The 17915-nt window shown below is 36.5% G+C and overlaps 1 protein-coding gene and 1 long non-coding RNA gene across 2 annotated transcripts; one reads left to right on the top strand and one right to left on the bottom strand.

The window, feature by feature from the left end:
- The first annotated feature begins 366 nt into the window (after positions 1–366).
- On the top strand, positions 367–17732 carry LOC146482644 (choline/ethanolaminephosphotransferase 1-like). The gene is made up of 7 exons (XM_085107058.1): positions 367–721; positions 3066–3355; positions 5067–5151; positions 6030–6161; positions 6719–6877; positions 14428–14553; positions 16975–17732. Exons 1-7 carry the CDS (start codon positions 497–499, stop codon positions 17095–17097), a joined length of 1140 nt encoding a protein of 379 aa, XP_084963184.1. The 5' UTR covers positions 367–496; the 3' UTR covers positions 17098–17732.
- LOC146482645 (uncharacterized) lies at positions 7997–11941 on the bottom strand. The gene is made up of 3 exons (XR_014864074.1): positions 10505–11941; positions 10352–10470; positions 7997–8820 (listed from the first exon to the last, which is right to left on the bottom strand). It is a non-coding gene; the product is annotated as an uncharacterized LOC146482645 (long non-coding RNA).
- Positions 17733–17915: the final 183 nt, after the last annotated feature.

Raw genomic sequence — 17915 nt, 5'->3', positions numbered from 1 at the left:
TCCGTCTTGAATTTGTTACTTAATTCTCTCTTTTTACAAACGGCCTGTGTAAATAATCTTTAAATGGAATTTTTTTTTTTGCGCATTGAAGCGGAAACGGAAAAAAAAGAAAGGTTTGCCCAAAGAATGGACTTGAAAAGGTGACTGGAAACATGATATTTTGACAGTTTACGGTCTGCCTTTTAATAAACTTTAAACAAATTTTAATATGTTTGATAGATTGACTCCAAACAATCTAAGATAAGCTGTCTCGTAGTCTTTCTACAGTTGTGTAAAGCTTTGAACCGGAAACGTGCATTTTTAAACTTCCGGTAATCTTGGCGACCGCGCCAGCGAATCCGTAACCAGGCCTTAGTAGTTCGAAGAATGAAAACCAAGGGAAGTAATACATCGCTTGTATGCGGTGTCACTGAATGTTGTTGTATTTACGTGGCGAGCGTCGTCGTTTTGACAGTAAATTCGTCGCAAAGGAAGCTGCAGAACAAGAGCATCGGCGATGATTTCTGTTTTGAATGACAGGCAGTTGAAAAGGCTCGCGGAGCACAAATATAGCGCTGAATGCGTTTCGATTTTGGATCCTACCCTTCAAGTTTATTGGCGATGGCTGGTTCAACAGTTACCAATGTGGATAGCACCAAATGCTCTCACGGTCTCTGGACTAGCCATTAATGTTGTTTCGTCACTCATTTTAATTTCATACTGTCCTCAAGCTAAAGGAGAGGTGAGTTTTGTATCTAAAATGGGGTAGAAACAGTACTTTCATTATTCGGAAGTTTTTGGTCCAATCAATTTGCCGTGTTATATAATTGGTGAATAATGCATGTAGCTTATACCTTCGCTTTGTTTCATTTTTTTAACATATTATTCCCTGCAATCAAAATATTGTTCGTTTGTAGTTGAGACTCTAATTTGTCTCGCTTTTATTAAGCACTTTAATCGCTCCCCGGTCATCTAGTATATTAAGTTTCTTGTCCACGAATATCTAATGAATATTGTCCACGAATATAAAGCTTTTCTAATTAAGTTAAGAAAATGACCTTCCATTCATAAAGATACACTTCAAGCACGGCAACAGAACATTTTTTTTTTATTTGTGATAAAATCATATTTTTTTATTAGTCGGACAGACTATGATGCTGTAACTTTTGACTGACAGTGTACAGCCGTACGCCGCACATGTACATGTAGTTGGTTTACTTCCCAAGCTAGAAATTACGTGAAATTAATGCAAAACGGCTTCAATTTCATTTACCAATGTATTTGTAAATACTTGTTTCCAGCTGTGGGAATTAATTCCATAAACTATTTACTTAAGCTTTGTATATTTATAATTTAAAGGCTATATTGTACTATATAAAATAATTTTAATTTTTGTCACCTCAAGAATGAAAAGATTATGCACCAATTAATTTGAAACTTCAACATTCCCTTCCCCACCCCCAGGGCAACCCCTCTGGCATTTGAACTTTTAAAGGTTGTCTTCGTTTTTTAAATTCCCCCCTTCCCCCCTGGGTCATTCAAATGCTTAACCCTTAACCCTTTCAGCCCTAATACCAAGAGGTATATTCTTATCACTGTCCTCCATATATTTCTTATGCTACTGGTTGGGAGACTTTGTCTAAAAATCAATGCATTTCATCTTTGGTGATTATTTCCTTTATTCTCCTGACTTAAATGTTTTAAAAAGCAGCAACATTGTATGGAGAAATTAGATGTTGGTCACCACTGGGGCTTAAAAAAAGCAATTGCCGGTTTTCACTGTTGATTTTTGTCACGCCATTGAAAAAAAAATCGAAACCATTCATGAATGAAGTAAAGAAATTGACATGTTATAGATGATAAGCAAATAAGGAATCTGTCCAAGTGTCAGGTCTGTGCATTTTTCTGTACTCAAGTTATTTGACAAGATGTTTCACACAAATTTATAGAGCTGAGGGACACCAACATGGCGGCCGAAAATAAGAAAAAACATCTGGAGAGATTTGTTTTCCCTTGTGAATTTTCGAAGTTTAGATAAATATTTCTCCTCAAACTTAAATTGTTTAGAATCCTGAAAATCACCCGAAGAGTCAAAAAAAACTCTGTCACGGCCGTCCTTCTGATGACATGCACAATGAAAACTCGGAAATTGAAACTGTTCTACTTTCAAAAGGAAGTATGACATCGAGCTAAGAAATTGTGGAAAGACACATTTTTAGGTAATCCTTCCTTGAGTGAAGGTAAACATTTTGTAGGCCTCCTGGTTTTTTAATTCTAGAATTTGGTGATGTCACGTGAAAGTCAAGGATAAGCACTCAAATGCCCCTCTCCTGGAGGACAAAATTTTCACTTTACTCAAACAATTTTCATGCTTGCACACAGAGAGTTTTTTAATGATATCTCTAAAACTGTTTCGAAGTGAAAGTGAAAATCCCATCCTATAAAAACTTCTGAATTCCCACAGACAAGGTTAAAAAGCCATGTGTGTTCTGGCAGATCAAAACATACAGTCTGTATCCCATCCCACCCCCCTCCCCCTCTCCCCTGTAAATCCAGTTTGAATTCCCCATCCTTCCCAAGCAAAGATCAAATTTCCCACTGACCCCAGGCATGGTGTACACATATCTAGTCAAATGCCCAGGGTATCTATGGGAACAGTTTGTGAAGTACCTTTACAAATGCCTGCCAGCCAATTAACACCGCATTGCTGTAATTTGCATGCAAATAAATTATACTGACAGTAATTAATTTTGTTGGTAAAAAAGTTCTTTAGAATCTTGGTCCCAGTTGTTCAAAGAGTGGATAACTTTATCCAGTGGATAAGTCGCTGTCCTTATAAACTGTATTGGTTGCAGTGTACTGTACATTTTATCTGCTGGATAGCATTTAAAAAATCCACTGTTTGAAAAACCAGGCTCTGGATTCACTTCACATGTAAGATGTGCATTGCTTACATGTGCAATAAAATATACAAAACTATAATATTGGAAGCTGTAAGAGTGGCATTTATTTTAATGATAATAAAATTAATTTGTGTACTAATTTTTAGATACAAATTATTTTATAATTTATTGTCTATTTCACAGGCACCATGGTGGGCATTTGTTTTGAGTGCTGTTGGTTTGTTTGTATACCAGTCCCTTGATGCTATTGATGGTAAACAAGCCCGACGTACAAAAAGTGCATCACCACTGGGAGAATTAGTTGATCATGGTTGTGACTCTGTTTCTATGGTGATAATGATTTTAGCTATCTGTGTCGCAATGCAGTTTGGTTTGGAACCAGCTTGGATGTTCTTCATATCTTTTATGGCGACGTTCATGTTTTACTGTGCCCACTGGCAAGCGTATGTTTCAGGAACTATAAGATTTGGAAAGTGAGTACATGTATACATTTATCATGTAACATGTAATGTTATCATAATTTTTTTTTTTCCAGAGGGGGTGTGGGGGGTACAACTGCAAAGATTTTTCTTTTCAAAAACAACGTATTATTTTATGATAGCCTTTGCATGAAGGCAATAAAATTAAATGATTTAATTTAACATGCTGACATACTACAGGTGTTTACATGTGCAGTGTAATGGATGTTAAGTTGTAAAGCAGGGCTTAATACTAATGTTTTAGCTCACTTAAAGCCTAGTGGCTAGTACAGTAACAGGTCTGATTTCAACTAGCCAAAACAAAATTTTCGCTAGTCACAGCCTCACTAATTCGCTTTACAAAAAGGGGAGAGAGGGAGGTCAGACAATTTTTTTATTAGATGTGTAATAATTACTGTTTACTACATGTACATGTATTTACTGTTTACAAATTGCATTATTTGCAACTGAATTTCAAGTTGATCTGAACACAAAATAAGCCTCAAATCTAGGCATGCAGCACAAAAAGCGGCCAAACGTACAAATGTACAATGCAGGTCTTGTTCTCTTGATTTGCTTTTGTGGTTATTAAATTATATTAGTTTTCTGTCCAGGCCCCAGTGGTTCAAAGGCCGGATAACTTTATCCAGTGGATATTTTGTCACTACATGTATCTGACAGTTTCAATCTGTGCAAAGATTTCAGTATTTCATGTGTACAAGCGAATATGCACACTCTAACCACAGTCTATTTTAAGAGTGAACGAAAACCTTGGACAACGTTTAACGTGAAGTATATTTTAGACCCCGAATAGTGCCTTATCCAGCGGTTAAAGTTATCCGGCCTTTGAACAACTGGGGCCAGCACTTTAGTGCTTTATGATAATATTTTTAGTAAGTCAAAATGGCCAGTGAGAGCACAAAACCCACTAGCCAAAACTGAATTTAAACCAGTCTGTGGCTACATGTAGTTGGCTACCGTTAATCTTGAGCCCTGTGTAATTAGGCAGGTTTTCATTAGCGATGGAGTCAGTCAGTGTCATACATGTAGTCAGAAGCAGAAAGCATTAAGATCAAGTGGATATCAAACAATGGAGTTGCAATCAGAAGTGGAAAAATCAACTTTCAGTATCACATTTGCTTATTCTCAGGCACGACATGTTTTTTGCTGCCCAAATCAGTATAATTTCAGATTACCTGAAAACATGCATTGTGATTGGTTTATTCGTCTGCTTCTGCTTCTCCTACTAATTCTTGGGACTCTAACTCTGCCAATAGTGAAAATCAGCCCTAAAACTGAAAAATTAAGGATTTATTAGCTTAATATACTGAACCGTTAATGTTGCCTTGAGGGAATGCATTGTAGGCACCAGTCGAATTCTGCAGTTTACTTAAACATTGCTGACAAAAAAAGTGTTTAATATGTGGTTTGTGTGCATGGTTTTAGCCAGTAGTCAAGGCCTTACAGATTATTCTTTCATGTTTGTTTGTTTGTTTTGTTGTTGTTGTTGTTGTTTTTTTCATTTTATTTTAACTGAAGCCTTCCAGGAACCTTCCAGTGTGATTGGAAATTTGAAGCCAAGGAGAATAGATCATAATTGTAATAAATTGTAACAGCATTTGGAGAATACCCCCCTTAATGCAGAGAACTTCAAGACTTCCCTTAAAGAAATTGCTAGTGTTGCCTTTGTAGATCTGCAACAAAATACTCCACTTTATCTTTGCAGAATTGATGTGACTGAGCTTCAGTTCGCCGGAATGCTTATATTCTTTATTTCAGGAATCTTTGGTGTTGAAGTGTGGTCTCATCAGGTGAGCTAAGTTTCCATTTAGTGGCTCAGTAGAAAATAATAAATATTGCACAACATGATTTAAAATATCAAAAATGAGCTAGTCCATTACTAGCAGGGGCCAGGTGGAGGTAGGATTTCATAGGATTTCCAATTGGACAGTCAGCTATGTGGTCACTTCATTGGTGTGTTGTTTCCTTCTAAAGACAAGAAACTTTGCTCCACATTGCATCTCTTCACCCAGGGGCCAATTTAATAAAATGTTTACACTTGTAACTTACAATCTGGGCCCTTGTAATTGCACGCTCATGCACAACATGAGTCTGCTTAACATTGTTAGAAGTCTTTACCAATGAGTTTTGAACTCATTTCTGAACTAGTCATTGGGTTAGTTTTCTTGTAGGCTTGTCAAACTAACTGCCCAGCTGGTAAACTACAAGTGTGAAAGTTTTATTGAATTGACCCTTGTATAAATGGGTACCAGCAACATACTGCTTGAAGTAACCCTACAATGGACTAGCATCCCATCCTGGTGGGGGGTAGGGGGGGGGGGGGGGGGAAGAGTAGCAATACTCCTAGCTGCTTCATGCTACTCAGAAACTGGATTAAGCTCCAGCGATGTGGGCCATTTGGCTTGTAGTACAACTTTACCATTTTAACCACTACAGTGTAGAATGTAGTGCTCAATATAATGGTAACTTTATTTTAAGATGTCATGATTATTTAGGTCTTGTTCAACTACATGACTGTACATGCGCCTGGTCCCTTGTAAAAAAAAAAAAACAACAACAACAACAACAACAACTTTGAAGCCTGAACAATGCAAGCAGTCCTGAAAAATTTACCTGTTGATACACAATTCCCCATCTATTAGTTAATGAATTCATTTTTTTTTTTCAGGTACCCTATTTTGATGTTTCACTTAGGGCAGTTGTTTTTGGTTTTTGTGTCCTTGGTTCTGTGTATGCTCTTTCAACAATTTTTATCCAAATATATGAGGGCGGAAAAGGCAAAAATGGTTCAACCGTAGCGGTAAGTTATTTATTTGGTTGTTATTATGTTTATCTAGAATGTGCAGTCACTTTTTCCTTCATTTATTTATTTAATTTATTATATACTTTTTTCTTTCTTATTTACTGTCAAAGTGGTATTTACATGTATTAATACATTGTGACTTAAAGAGTTTATGAAAACAGATGGTCCTACTGTACCATGGAAGAAAATATAAAATGGGCATGTGTTATTACAGCATGTTTTACTGCAAGAACTAGCTATTAAGTAAAAGGTTTCTACACTCCAAAGCTAGAAATGGAAACTTACAGTATATGCAGATCTGATAAGTTTAAAATCATCAACATGAAGTACAACTGTAAATGAGAAATTGATTATACAGTATGTACCGTCTGTACATGTACATGTACAATTATTTTCAATTTTCTATTGACTGCCAAAAGTAAGCATGTAGCTGTATATATAATTATGTACTTTTAACTAAAATCCTATGAAATGCAACCCGTCAAAATGTTGCTCTGAAAACCAACTATATTCCTTGCTTCTGTTTGTGCTTATGCCTCCTTTGCTCGTTTTAGGGAACTAGTGTTTTGTCACCATTGTTCCCAATTGCTTGTATGATTTATATGGCCTATCTTACTGCAAGGACTTCATCTACCAGTTTATTTCAAAAGCATCCATGTTTGTTTGTCATGGCATTTGGTATGGCGTGTTCCAAGATCACCATCAAACTTGTGGTATGTATTAAGGACTTCCAGAGTACTTAGACTACTGTAATAATAAATTCCCTTTTTCCAGTGCATGCAGCTGCTCTCCCCCCCCCCCCCACCCCCCACCTTAAATGACTGTTGTTACTGTAGGTGTCCCCTTTACAACAAGTGCCCACTGCAGCTGTATCTCAAGACTGCCCCTATACTAAAAGGTGCATCATTGAACTGTACCATCCCTGGTGAAAATCTTTCAAGGATCTTTAAGGATCCTTAAAGATCTGCATGAGGATCTTTATGAGGATCTTAATAAAGATCTTCAAGGATCTTTGAAAAGATCCTCAAGGATCCTTCATTTTCTTGCCAAGATCCTCAAGGATCTTTAAGGATCCTCTTAGGATCTTCAAAGATCCTCAAGGATCTTTAAGGATCCTCTAAGGATCTTCAAAGATCCATAAAGATCTTTCAAAGATCCTCAAGAATCTTTAAGGATCCTCCCAAGATCTTTCAAAGATCCTCAAGAATCTTTAAGGATCCTCCTAAGATCTTGCAAAGATCCTCAAGGATCTTTGAGGATCCTCCCAAGATCTTTCAAAGATCCTCAAGAATCTTTGAAGATCCTTAGAGGATCCTTAAAGATCCTTGAGGATCTTTGAAGATCCTTAGAGGATCCTTAAAGATCCTTGAGGATCTTGGCAAGAAAATGAAGGATCCTTGAGGATCTTTTCAAAGATCCTTGAAGATCTTTATTAAGATCCTCATGCAGATCCTCCCAAGATCTTGCAAAGATCCTCCTAAGATCTTGCAAAGATCCTCATTAAGTATCCTTAAATAATCTTATCAAGATTCTTAATAAGAAATAAGAATTTTACAAGAACCTTACAAGATCTTGTCAAAAGATTCGTATATCTTGTACGATTAAAAGATTCTTATTCTTATTCAGCTCTTACAAGATCTCACAAGATTCTTTCAAAGATCTTACAAGATCTTATAAGATTCCTACCAAAATCTTAAAAGATTTTAATATAAGATTCTTACCAAGATCTTGCAAGGTCTTATAAGTTTCTTACCAAGATCTTGAAATTGTCATGATCTTATCAAAAAGGGCCAAGATTTGATTTTGTTTTCCAAGCAAGCTGCAAAATAGGAAAAAAAAACCCTGGAGTGTATATATTTTTTATTTTCTTTGGATTGCCCTGACATTTCTGGCAATGACCTACAATGGTTCATTCAAATAACCTAGAATCATGTGTTCCTGAGAGTTTGATCACAGCTTGCTTAAAATGCAAAACCTACACATACCTGGATATGCTTCTAGCACTTCAATTCAAAGGCTGAGGCATTGTCAAACCATAACCAACAAGAAAAACTATAAGTGTGATAACCGTTTATTGATAAATCTTAGCTATTCATGTGAAATAAATTTATCACAACAATCTTCAAAGTTAACATGGAAACTTTCATCTACAATGCCATTATGGCTTTTTTTACAAGGCATAAGATTGTATTCAAGTTCTTGTGATGCATGCTCACAAGATCAACAGCACTATTCTAATATATTGTAATTCACAAAAGAGTGACAGAAACAAACCTTTACCAACAAATGTTCCCTAGACTAGGACAAAGTTCTACATGTAACTTTTTCTTTCATTTGCATCAATTAATGAAGCACTTATAATAATCTATTTAACTTAATTAACCTGGCAGCTTTAAAGCCTTTCTCAACAATCCTGAGACTTATTATTTGCCAGTATTATTTTCCCAAGAAAGAAGCAACCTAACAGAGTGTACATATGAATAAGAGCTTGGTTTCCACTGGTACAATAATGTTCTTTAGTGTTAGTGTAAAATAAACAGATATATAAAAATAAAAAAATAACATTAAAAAACATAACAAAAAAAGCCAATAAGTCCTTCCAGTTGCATGTTAAAAGCAAGAAAACATGAAAGCTTGAAATTATCCTGTATGGCCCCTGTGGAGAAAAAAAGAAAAATAATTAAAACCAAAAATAAAAACCAAGATATCATTTTTTTACGCTATTTCCCTTGCTAAAAAAAGCTACATGTACATATGTACCAATATTAGAACAATAATAATTTATTAACTAAGGTTTAGTGTGTGCCCCCATTGGTCAAGTCACCATCTACTATTTGCCTCTGAGCAATTAATGCTGACAGCAGCTTACTATTGGCATCAAAATGTTGAAACACTGTTTGTTACAAGTGTCTCCCTACCTCCTCCTCCTCCTAAGTAAAGTCCAATGAAAGCAATGACAATGTGCACGCCAATTTGCTCAAACAACATTGACCCAAAGGAAAGGGGAGTAGCGTTTCAACAGCTATTGAGAGTTGTTGTAGACTTTCCACTCAGGCCAGTGGGCCAGTAATTTATACTGTTTGGGAGCAGAGTCTTTCAACTTTTCAGTGAAAAGAATGGCACCAACATACAAGAGATACTCAGTGAAGCAACTAAAAACAATTGTTTTTCAAATGTTGGAGATGGAATGTACATGCAGCTGGATTAAGCCACAACCCACTGAAGAGCAGGATTACATCATCATTGTGTGAACTGAAAATTAAGATCACTGTCTCTTAAACAGCTTTAAAGTGACACATGAATGCCACTTTTCAGTTTAATTGTTTTGAGAGTTTCTCTGAGCCAATTAAAAATTCCAGAGTGTAGGCTGAACCATTTACAATGTGTGAAATATTACCATTCTTAATGCAGCTTTGACATGTTCATTAAAGCCTATTATAAGAAAAAATGATTGCATTGATCAAAAACAATAAAGGATTGTTACTTAGTGTTCCCTTTATATTGCTTGCTGTTTCCAACTATGAAATCAAGAACTGATCAAATACTGCCATTATGCAAGTTACATGTACAAACTTTTATTTAGTATTATTGTTGCCGAGTAGAAGTAGCAGAAGTCATGATCCACAACAAAATTAAATCAGTCAAAATAGACTCCAACTATCATAATTACAAGTGACTTTATTGAGCAGGATTTGGTGACTTGACGCTGAAGCTGCAGTTTTGAGTCTGACAACCTTGACAACAAAATGGAGACAGGATCGAGATGAAAATCTACCGTCAGACAGAAAATTGTGCACTTTTGATCAGTTCTTCTGAGTGATCACAGTGACCACTAAGATGCCTTTAACTTTTTAGACAATGTTACAGTGAGCTTCTCACCAGTAACAATTTTGTTAGTTGCTGCCTTCAGTCGTACACTCCATGCACGAAGATCGTAAACTAATCTTCACGCCAAATCAAGATCTATGACTCAAGTCTTCAGCTTATACCAACTCTGTCATGATATTAACCTGGCTACGAATGACTCCGTAACAACGTTTGCAAAAGCTTCATATAAAAACTAAATAGGGAATGACCACCTCAATAATCTTCAAGAAGCAGATATGCATGCACGTTGTCTATAATTCGCTTGGACGATCGCACATTTTCATGCAGTCTTTCACAAAATAATTGGTGTCGAAACTTACCTCTTTCTAAAAAGTGGTTGTCCACAGTTTGCTACTTGAAGCCATCATTTTTCTAGCGTAGCAGAGGCAAAATCCAGAGGAAATGTGTGCTGTATAGATTTGAATCCCGCCTGAAATCCCTGAAATCTAATATGAAACGGTCTTTCTCCGAGCCTGCAGTGGCATAACTGCTGACCAAAATGGTACCCAGTCTTCGCAGTCTGAATGAAATCCAAGATGGCTGCCGGTGTTGCTGTGATTCCACGTTTTTCCACGTTTTCTTGCTCATTTTATAAGCTAACATTATGCATGGAAGTCGAAGGGATTATGATTCAAAGCATTTTTGTTCTTTTTGGCATTAAATGGAGTTGAGATTCATCAAAGAAGGTTTGTAAGTAATAGACAGTGTTTTTGCAAGTGAGTTTCAGTGTAGGACCGTGCATTTAGTTTTTTTTTATGCAAATACAATCTGTAAACTGCACACTGTAAGTCTTAACAGTCATATTTTTTAAGCATTTGTTTAGAAACACACATGTCTACATTGCGTTTATCAACTTAGAACACTGAAGGAAACAGTAGTAAGATGTACAAGATGTCACAACAAACAACTAGTAAATTTTATTGTTAATAACAATACAAGTAAAGAGATAATCACAGTCAGTGTAAGAGTATTGCGGGCATGTTTATTTATTCTTAGATCCTGTCAAGATTCTTGTATGATATTATGAGATCTTAATAAAGAATTGAACCAAAGAAGAAGGTTTTTGTTTTTGTTTTTCAAGATCTTCATAAGAACTGTTTTTTAAAACTGTCATTCTTAATTTATGCTAAGATCTTACCAAGATAATAATTGTAAGGTGGTAAGACCTTAATCAGAATGGTTGTAAGATCACGGTACTAATTTTGATTAAGATCTTATTAAAAAAAAAACATTAAAAATTTTCCTTTTTAATTTTCTTTTTCTAAAGTAATTATTTTCCTATGGATGCCTTGCATCTTTGTCATGTTAGTCCTGTGTTTAAGCACTACCAACATGATTAAATTAGCATGTGTTCCATGGGAAGGGTAACTGTAATAATTGATGAAATCAGGGCTGTCATTAAGGGCCCTATCCCATAACACCTATTAGGCCTGAATACCCTTGAAAGAACCTTGATGTTACAGTTGATCTTGATGGTTGAAGGATCATTTTAGTGAGAAATTGACAAGATTGTTACAGGTAAGAAGCTTAATGCCACATGCTAACAACTTAATGACAGCCCTGATCATTAGATTCAATATATGTGTACCATGTGTTGGTAACAGGTTAATCTTTCCAGACTGTGTGGAACTCAAGGTTAACTTTGAAACTCTTCACAGGTAACCTTTTGGTTAACATCTGAAATCTTAATTTGGTAGCTTTCATGTCAGTACCAAGTGCGCTCAATGCAATTTAAAAAAAAAACAACGAGGCAATTTCATTGGTTAGGATGGGCTTAATTAAGAGTGATTGCGCAATTTTCATGTATGACAGACCACCAGTGAAACAGTCATGTGACTCTGAAATGCACTATGAGATTCTGATGTAGGATTTTTATCATACCAGCTCAATTATGAAATTGAATATGACTTCTTTTATTGCTTTTCACTACATCTTTGTCTTCTTCATCAAGTTCACTTAGTTCTGTAGTTAATCTTCAGGTTACATTAATATAATTTGATCAATCAGCTGACTGAAAGCTTGACTTGTAAAGTGCAATCATCTTAATGTAAACCATCTTATTGACTTTTGTGTTCGGTTTTTGCAAGTTTTGTCTTTTGCACAGCAACATGGTGTTCAATAAATTATTGAGCCCTTCACAATGTGTTACTAATTTTCTTGGCTGAGACTTGCTACTGTTTCAAATCCTTACAGGGATCTATTTAAGATCTTTAAGCGACATCCAATTTAAAAATTATCGAGGATCCTGGTGGATCATGGGAAAGATCTTTGAAAGATGTTTTAAAGATTCTTCAAAGATCCTCATTAAATCCTTGAGGATCCTGATAAATTATGGCAACAATCCTTTAAGATTTGTTAAAGATCCATGTTAAATCTTCGAGGATTCTAGCAAAGATCTTTCTAAGATTCTTCAAAGATCCTCATTAAATCCTTGAGGATCCTGGCAAAGACCTTTGCAAGATCTTCACAAGGATCTTTTAAAGATTCTTCAAAGATCCTCATTAAATCCTCAAGGATCCTGGCAAAGATCTTTTTAAGATCTTCACAAGGATCTTTTTAAGATTCTTAAAAGATCCTCATTAAATCCTCAAGGATCCTGGCAAAGATCCTTGCAAGATCTTTACAAGGATCTTTTTAAGGTTCTTCAAAGATCCTCATTAAATCCTCAAGGATCCTGGCAAAGATCTTTGCAAGATCTTTACAAGGATCTTTTAAGGATTCTTTAAAGATCTTCATTTAATCCTTGAGGATCTTAAAGGATCCTTGCAAAGATCTTTGCAGGAATCTTTACAAGGATCTTTGTAAGATCCTTGCAAGATCCTTATTGATTCCCTAAGGATCTTTGTTCAAGATCTTGCAGATACAGGATCTTTAAAGATCTTTGGACGATCTTCAAAGATCCTGTAAGGATCCTTTGAGGATCTTTGTCTTTGAGGATCTTTAGCAGGTCTTTGAAGATCTTCAAAGATCCTTGAAGATCCTGTGAGGTTTTTCACCAGGGATGCGAGGCCCCTTTTCTGATTTAGCACTCCTGCGTGCACAGGTGTATAAGATAGTGACCTTGAAGCTGCGGACAAAAAATATTAATGATGACACTCTGAAATTGTATTGTTGTTGTTCTTATTGTCGACCGGTTAGCTCAGTTGGCAGAGTACCGGACTACCGTGCGGGGGGTCATGGGTTCAAACCCCAGCCGGACCAACACTCAGGGATTTTAAATAACTGAGGAGAAAGTGCTGCCTTGGTAATGACATCTGCAAAAAAAAATAATGGTTAGACTTTCTAGTCTTCTCGGATAAGGACGATAAACCGTAGGTCCCGTCTCACAACACTTATTCCTAATAATAATCTGTGGGAGGTTAAAGAAGCCTTGGCAATGTTCAAAAAGAGTAGGGCATGGAGTTCCCGATGTCATGGTCTTGTATCATTAGAGCCGTTGTTCATTGACCCTGAAAAGCCCCAAGGGGGAGTGGTCAATTACATACTGTTTTAATAGCTAGTTTTTGTGGTTGTCCATCGGGTGTTTTTACATGTACACATGTATATCAGTAAAAGAAGTATTCTGAAATAAAAAAGACAGCTCAGAAAAAAATGCTGTCTTCCCAACAATGTACGGGAGTTGCTTATCATACATGTATCTGCTGTACATTGTACATATGAATGCTCTCATAATACTGTCAGAACAGTATAAATGCATGTACAGCTGTGCCCCGTTTGCAATGAAACACCCTCCCTGAGCTCCCAGACTAAAGAGAATCAAATCTTTACAGTATTGGTACATGTATATGATTTATGTATAATTATTAAAAGCTTTTAAATTGTGTTAACTTTTTACATGACTGTGACATTAACACTGTGCAAGAACTATGAAGTGCCACAACACAAGGTCAAATTTTAGTAGGAGCAAATCACAAAGAACCATTTTCTGATTGCATGTACTGATAATGTGCAGATATGTACACGTAGCACCATGTACATGTACATGTACATCTTATTTTTCTTGACAGTGTTAGTACATTGTTTTCCACGCACATATGCCACACATTGATTCCAATCCTAGGAGTACGCAGGATGTTTGTCCCATGAACCTAGTTTAATGGCCTAAACTCCCACGAGTCTCCTGTAGCTCAGTGGTAGAGCATCCAAACTAGTAATTGGAAGGTCGTAGGAAGGTTCAACTCCTGTTAGGAGCACTCAGATTTTTTTTCTGAGTATGCCTGTGTCATTTACTGGTCAATACATCATTCTCATTTCTTGACCAGGCTTAACATAATTATTCTATCACATTATTTTCATTAATATTAATGCATGTAATTGCTCTTCTAATGAAAAAGACAGTGTTCTCCATTCTAGTCTCACATACATGTAGATAAATGCTTTGAAATCCTGAAACCAGGTTGGGTGCATGACGCGGAGTCCTGTTGAGTTTAAAGATTCCACAATGATTGGAGGAATTCTTCAGATTCTTAACATCCATTATGGCTCACCTATTGATGAGTACCTTTTACTCTGGTGTATGATGGTAAGTTGGAAATTTCTTCCTTTACACCTTACAAATTGTTTACTTTTTGTAACAAGTATGCATGGCTCAAAGCAGGATGACATGACCGTTGTACACTGTATGTCTACAGCCTCACCTTTACAAATTGGATTCTTGCTACCGTTCTTTATGGCAGGAAAAGGGACCATTCATAAGAAAGTCCTTCCCTCCTCCTTCCACCTGGTTAAAACATAGAGTTATAAAATTAATTAAATTACTGTAATTAAATTAATTACCGTATTTATTCGATTAACTGCCCACCTTCGAATAAGCGCCCACCTCCAATAAACGCCCACCCGGAAAGCCCAAAAAGTTTATAAGCGCCCTCCCCACCCCACCCCCCTCCCAACAAAAAACAGTTATGTACTAGCCCAGCGCAAAGTACGTGCAGCGTCAATTGTGTTCAAAAGTTGGTTTTAGATTTTTTTTTTAACGGCTTTATTGACCATTACACATGTTACATACAGCAAATTAAACAGCCAGAAAGAAATGAAATATATGTGCAAAGTGATTTAAAGTGATAAGGTCTAAAGGGCAGGTGCGAACGGGACGCGAGGACCCATGCGAGGCACCTCCCATGAAACAAGTAATAATTAAAACACGATCAACCAAAAGACGTCAAATTTAAAAAGAAGATAAAAAAAAAAAAACAAGATACGGTAATCAATGAACTTTTACATTATTCATGACTTTTTATGATAGCATTTGCATTTTATTTTGTCTTTTGAAGCGAAATAAACTTGTTATGCCTTGTTTTGCTATTCTCTAAAAATGTCCTCGCTTGCTGCAAATGCTGGGAAAATAATAAGCGCCCACCCTCATGGGCCCAAAATAAAATAAGCGCCCAGGGCGGTTAATCGAGTAAATACGGTAACATAAAATTAATTCAAATAAGCATTGAAAATGCTTGTAAGGAAGCAAAGAAAGGAAAAACAAAACTCAACTTGCCGTTTAAGCATTAATTGACATTAGACAACCAGTTCCCCTTGCTAGTCTCTTGCAAAGTCAAGTCACCATTTCGGTCATGATGTGTACTTTGGTAAACTGAGGTGCATTGCGTGACAACCCAACACGTCACTACACATTGTATGACAACCCATCAAGGAGCTGCATAGCAGGAGACTGTGGTGGCCAATGTTTGTTGTTACACTTTTGAGGCATAGTAAGCAAACAAAAGTACATGTTGATGTTATCTGTTTTGGAGTATTGTACATGTATGTCTGTGTTTTGTGACATACACTGCAACAGCTTTCTACAATACATGTATCTGTCCCTGGTGTTTGTGAGAGGGTGCATGCTTTCCAGCTGACAAACTGTTAGTTTGCTGTTTCTTTTGATAATAATCATTATGTCAAACTGATCACTTCGAGAATATGGCTTACGTGGAGCAAAATTCAATGTAATGTTCAATAAAATAGAATTTATCTTAATTTTGCACATTGTTACACATTTTTTTTTTATTATGGAAAATTAAATAGTTATATTAACCATATACTTATGCAAAGCCTCCCACGCAGTCGTTTTTAGGGGACTCCTCCTCCCCACAAATACAAGTCCTCTAAAAACGACTGCGTGGGAGGTTACCATATACAGTGTATCTAACCAAATTTATGAAAAAGTGGTTGATAAGAACTGAAGTGCTTTTTGTGAAATGACACCGAATCATGGGTTTCATGGTCCTGATTAGGTTTAGAATGAGGCAAAAGAGACAAGAAAAGGAGAAAGAAGAGAGAGGAAAGGGGGGAAAGACTTCGCAGCCTTTTGTATTTATGTTGGCAACTTTTGAGGTAGTTTTTGAACAACAAAAAACCATTCGCACCAGACAGTCAAGGAAGCATGACTCGAGTGAAGCCATTTTAAAAAAATCCGGGAATATTTTATTAGCTTTATATAGGGTGCCTACCTGGATTTTTGACAACGGGCCCGCTCAAGTCTAAGTTGCCAATATAAATTATAACAAAAATAATGTTGCATAGCCTTTTTATTTCGGTCTCGTCTTTCTTCTTTCTTCTATCTTTTCACATCATTCTGAACCACTCAGGGTCATAAAGCTAATGATTCGGTGTGGTTTCAGGACAAAGTGCACAAGCTTTCATCGGCCTCACCTTTATTTTATTCATTGAAAGTTGCCGAACATTACCAACCTTTCTGCTCGATGAACAAATTAAATTAAATTAAAATACAGAAATACAATTCTTGACCGCCATAATCCACTAGCTGTCCAGGGCGCTTTACCATTAGATAATAATTTTAAAAAATTACACAATAAAAATTAATTGTAAAAATTACCATTCAACTTGGCATCCTTAAACACTCAGACAAGTCTCAAGGTTAAGTACTGCTACGATGATGATTGATGATGATTGCCTAATAACAATTTTACATTTTCTTTCACTCCTTTAGGGCCATGTGTTATTTGAACAATTACGCTACAACTTTGCCCTGGGTAACGAAATATGTAACTACCTCAACATCTGCTATTTCCGCATAACACCACCAGCGGAGTCCGAAGACAAAGACAAATAGCACATGCCAACCTTAAACCTTCATAATATGAGCTTTTAGGATGACAATGAATTCTGTGTGTTCAAACTGTACTCAATATCCAATTCAATTGTGGCTTCCTAGTTGACGACTCCAGCTCCTGATAGCATGTCAAGGTTAGCTGTGCATGTACACGCAGCCTGATTAGTGTGAGCAGATGTTTTAATTATTCTTCTCTAATACTTTCACCACCGAACCTTCTGTCAAATTCCTGAATGTTGCCAGGTGAAGAATACACGCAAGTCGCGTGTAACGAAAAGAAGGCGTTTGCCTCTGGTCTAAGTACAAGCGAAGTGCATTTATTGTAATTCCATCTCATGTAACAGTTCGTGTAGATTTTTACGCGCGCGTTATGTGCGCGAGTGTTGCGCGTAAATTCAACATGTCGCATGCATTTCACGCGCGTGTAAATGCTGCTATACACCTGTATCTGCTCCCAGTATTGGAAGGCGTGAAGTGCCACTTCTGTTGATTAGGAAGAAACGTACTGTACTAACACCTGTTTTACTTTCTCATTTCATCATTAATAATTCATGTACAGAAAACAAGGAAATTACTAACGTGAAGGAGTTTTGGAAGTGGGGTTTAAATTATCATAAAACTTTTGCTTTGATTTTGTCCAGGAATTATTATGGTTTGAGAAGCCACGTGTATATCGAACACTTGAAAGAGTGTTTCATCTTATTTCCAAACTCCTCGAAGTAAGTTTAAAAAACTTAGCACCGCCTCTCGGTGTTTGGAAATTAGATAAAACACTTCTAGTTTTTGTTATATTACCTGGAAATGATGCAGCTGTTTTG

This window comes from Pavona decussata, unplaced genomic scaffold, assembly GCF_977016875.1.
Source record: "Pavona decussata unplaced genomic scaffold, jaPavDecu1.1 SCAFFOLD_45, whole genome shotgun sequence".
NCBI classification, from domain to species: Eukaryota; Metazoa; Cnidaria; class Anthozoa; order Scleractinia; family Agariciidae; genus Pavona; species Pavona decussata.
Note: the sequence above shows the minus strand (reverse complement) of the source record. Positions and strands in the feature narration are given on the sequence as shown.

Excerpts from the sequence above, each read along its gene's own strand:
- LOC146482644 (XM_085107058.1), top strand. The coding sequence starts at position 497 with ATGATTTCTGTTTTGAATGACAGGCAGTTGAAAAGGCTCGCGGAGCAC. Across the intron at positions 3,356-5,066 it reads GGAACTATAAGATTTGGAAA|AATTGATGTGACTGAGCTTC; the intron begins GTGAGTACATGT and ends TTATCTTTGCAG. Across the intron at positions 5,152-6,029 it reads TTGAAGTGTGGTCTCATCAG|GTACCCTATTTTGATGTTTC; the intron begins GTGAGCTAAGTT and ends TTTTTTTTTCAG.